This window comes from Bidens hawaiensis, unplaced genomic scaffold (genome assembly GCF_021521415.1).
Source record: "Bidens hawaiensis isolate Kalapana, Puna unplaced genomic scaffold, B.hawaiensis_p1.1 tig00000055_1, whole genome shotgun sequence".
In the NCBI taxonomy this organism is placed as follows: Eukaryota; Viridiplantae; Streptophyta; class Magnoliopsida; order Asterales; family Asteraceae; genus Bidens; species Bidens hawaiensis.
In genome coordinates, this window is record NW_027491016.1 from 5,480,604 (window position 1) to 5,483,888 (window position 3,285).

Consider the following 3,285-nt stretch of genomic DNA (forward strand, 5'->3'; position numbering starts at 1 on the left):
TTTATACATTATCATATATTATCGACATTGACTATTGATATGCTATTTTTGGATACTATTTTGGTCCTGATTTATTTCTTTTGACCCACGATCTGTTCCGTAATATGCTCCATGATATGCTCCCTAATTTCTTGTTATTTTCTTTTGGCTATACTTTAAACATGTATTTATTTGGCCCTCTGTATTGATGAAAAATAAGAAAAAGAAATACAAAATATCCTTTGGTGCTATCTTATTTTAGATGGTATCAGAGCGCGTTCACGTACCGCTCTTTCATACAAAACCCTAATAGCCGCCTTGCTGTTACTTGCCATGGCAGGCGACAGAGCCGATCCTAATCATTCCGACAATAACAACTCACCCTATTATATTCACCCCTCAGATTACCCAAGACAATTAGATGTCAACGACGTTCTGTCTGACAAAAACTATGCCGATTGGGTACAAGAAATGGAAATTTTTCTTTTCGCAAAAAACAAAATACGTTTTGTTAACGAAACCATCAAGCAACCAGAAAAAACCCATGAGGATTACATGGCATGGGTGCGATGTGATGCTATGATCAAAGGATGACTCACCACAGCCATGGAGAAAGAGATCAGAATTAGTGTGAAATACGCCAATACCTCATCGGAAATCTGGCAAGACATTCATGAAAGGTTTGGAAAAGAAAGTGCTCATAGAGCCTACGAATTGAAGAATCAGATCGCTGTTACGCAGCAAGACAGAGCCACTGTCTCGGCTTATTTCACAAAGTTGCGAGGTTTATGGGATGAGATCCAATCTGTTCTCCCTATTCCTCAATGCACCTGCAACAAGTGTACTTGTAGTATTGGAAAAAGACTCGTTGACCACCAAGCAAAAGAAAGAATGTACGAGTTCTTAATGGGCCTCGACAGTGAATTCAACGTGATAAAAACACAGATTCTGGCTATGACACCAGCACCGAGCTTGAATTCAGCGTACCACCTCGTGTACCAGGACGAACAACAACGAGCCATCACTGCTGAGAAGAAACCAACCACTGATGTAGCGGCGTTCAAGGTCTTTTTTCCCAAATGAGAGAGTCTCGCAAACCAAAGGCGTGAAAAACCGGGACAGAAAGATTTCAAACGAAGTGATGTAGTTAAACACTGCACTCACTGTAACCGAGACGAACACTCTCAATAAGGTTGTTTCAAAATAATAGGATATCCCGAATGGTGGCCGGGAAACCGAAAACAAGAAGAGAGGAAGCCCAAGGCAGGTTGTATTGACACCGCTTCGAGCCCGATTCCAGGTTTGACAAATGAACAATACAAACTTTTTTTGGACCACTTTTCAGAAGGTAGTGACTTGAACGAGGGTAGAGCCACACCTACAGCATGCATGGCTACAAAAGGTAATAATAATGATGATTGGGTGATTGATTCGGGCTCGACCGAACATATCACCTACAAAAACGATATCCTCCAAAACAAAACCAAAAATCGGTCTAAAAGACCGGTTATTATTCCTAACAGGAATGCTATACCCGTTGAAGGAAGAGGCGAATGCACCTTACCAGGACGAACAAAAATAAAAAATGTTTTACACATTCCTAAATTCACTTGTAATCTTTTATCGGTTAGTCGTTTAAGTAACGACCTTCAAATTGCCATAACCTTTTTTCCCGATTTTTGTGTTATGCAGAAACTCCGCACGAGGAACTTGATTGGTGCGGGTGAACTTCGGGATGGTCTATACCGGATGGGAATGGTTGACAATGATAGAAAAGCAATGGCGGCAAGCATTGATGTTTGGTATAGAAGATTAGGACACGCTTCCGGTGAAAAGCTCTCACAAAGTGATTTCCTTAATAATTTTCATTTCAATAAAACGTGTGACTCTTGTTCTAGAGCTAAACACATAAGAAAACCCTTTCCTATTGGTGGCATTAAAACTAAAGGTTGTTTTGAACTCATACATTGTGATATTTGGGGAAAATATTGTTTTCCTTCCCACTCGGGGGCAAGATATTTTTTAACGATCATTGATGATGTCGTTTTCCTTCCATTTGAGTGAAACCCTTGGCACGAGGCGTGCTTTGTAGCGTTCGACATCTCCATTTGGTTTGTACTTCACTTTGTATACCTATTTAGAATCAATGGCTCGTTTTCCTCGGGTAATTTTTCCTTGGTATTGAAGTGGCTTGTACCATAGAAGGATCTACTAAAATATTTCAAATATTTCCTTGGTATTGAAGTGGCTCGTACCACACACAAGAAATCTCAAATATTTCCTTGGTATTGAAGTGGCTCGTACCACAGAAGGACTTATATTAAGTCAACGAAAATATGTCCTTGATATTCTTCAAGATAGTGGTTTACAAGGATGTCGGCCAAGTTTTTCCCATTTGAGCAAAACCTTAAACTTGACAAGAGGGAAGACGAACCGAATGTTGATGCCGGACAATATCGTCGATTGGTAGGAAGACTTCTTTACCTACAAGCTACTCGACCCGATATAGCCTACTCGGTTAACATTCTTAGTCAGTTCGTAGCCGACCCAAGACAATCATATTTAGATGCGCTTCATCGAGTCTTACGCTACCTCAAGGCCACACCCGGACAATGAGTTCTTCTCCCACGTGAGGAAGGATTTAATCTCACGGCTTATTGTGATTCCGATTGGCTTGGATGCCCGTTCACACGAAGATCTCGAACAGGTTACTTACTTCTCTTAGGAGGTGCACCCATCTCTTGGAAAACAAAAAACAGTCTGTTGTTTCCCGTTCCTCCGCCGAGGCAAAATACCGCTCAATGGCCTCCACAGTTAGTGAAATTCTGTGGGTTCGTTGGCTGTTAAAAGACCTCAATGTGGTCTTAACAAAACCAACCCCTCTCTTTTGTGACAATCAAGCGGCCCGCCATATTGCCAACAACCCGGTTTTTCATGAACGTGCCAAACACGTAGAGATGGATTGTTACTTTGTTTGGGAATGAGTCGATAGCCAAGAAATAGAACCGCGAAATATTGATACAAAGATGCAAATCGCAGATCTTTTTACAAAGGGATTAGGAGCTCAACAGCTTCGATTTCTCCTCGGCAAGTTGGGCATTCAAAACTTACATGCTCCAACTTTAGGGGAGTATTGAGATGCTATTTTTGGATACTATTTTGTTCCTGATTTATTTCTTTTGACCCACGATCTGTTCCATAATATGCTCCATGATATGCTCCCTAATTTCTTGTTATTTCCTTTTGGCTATACTTTAAATATATATTTATTTGGCCCTCTGTATTGATGAAAAATAAGAAAAGAAA

General features: G+C 40.6%; 1 protein-coding gene across 1 annotated transcript; it reads left to right on the forward strand.

Annotated features, from left to right (window-relative positions):
* Nucleotides 1–585: 585 nt before the first annotated feature.
* On the forward strand, nucleotides 586–1,062 carry LOC143540461 (uncharacterized). Its single transcript, XM_077033536.1, has one exon. It carries the CDS (start codon nucleotides 586–588, stop codon nucleotides 1,060–1,062), a length of 477 nt encoding a protein of 158 aa, XP_076889651.1.
* The last annotated feature ends 2,223 nt before the right edge of the window (nucleotides 1,063–3,285 follow it).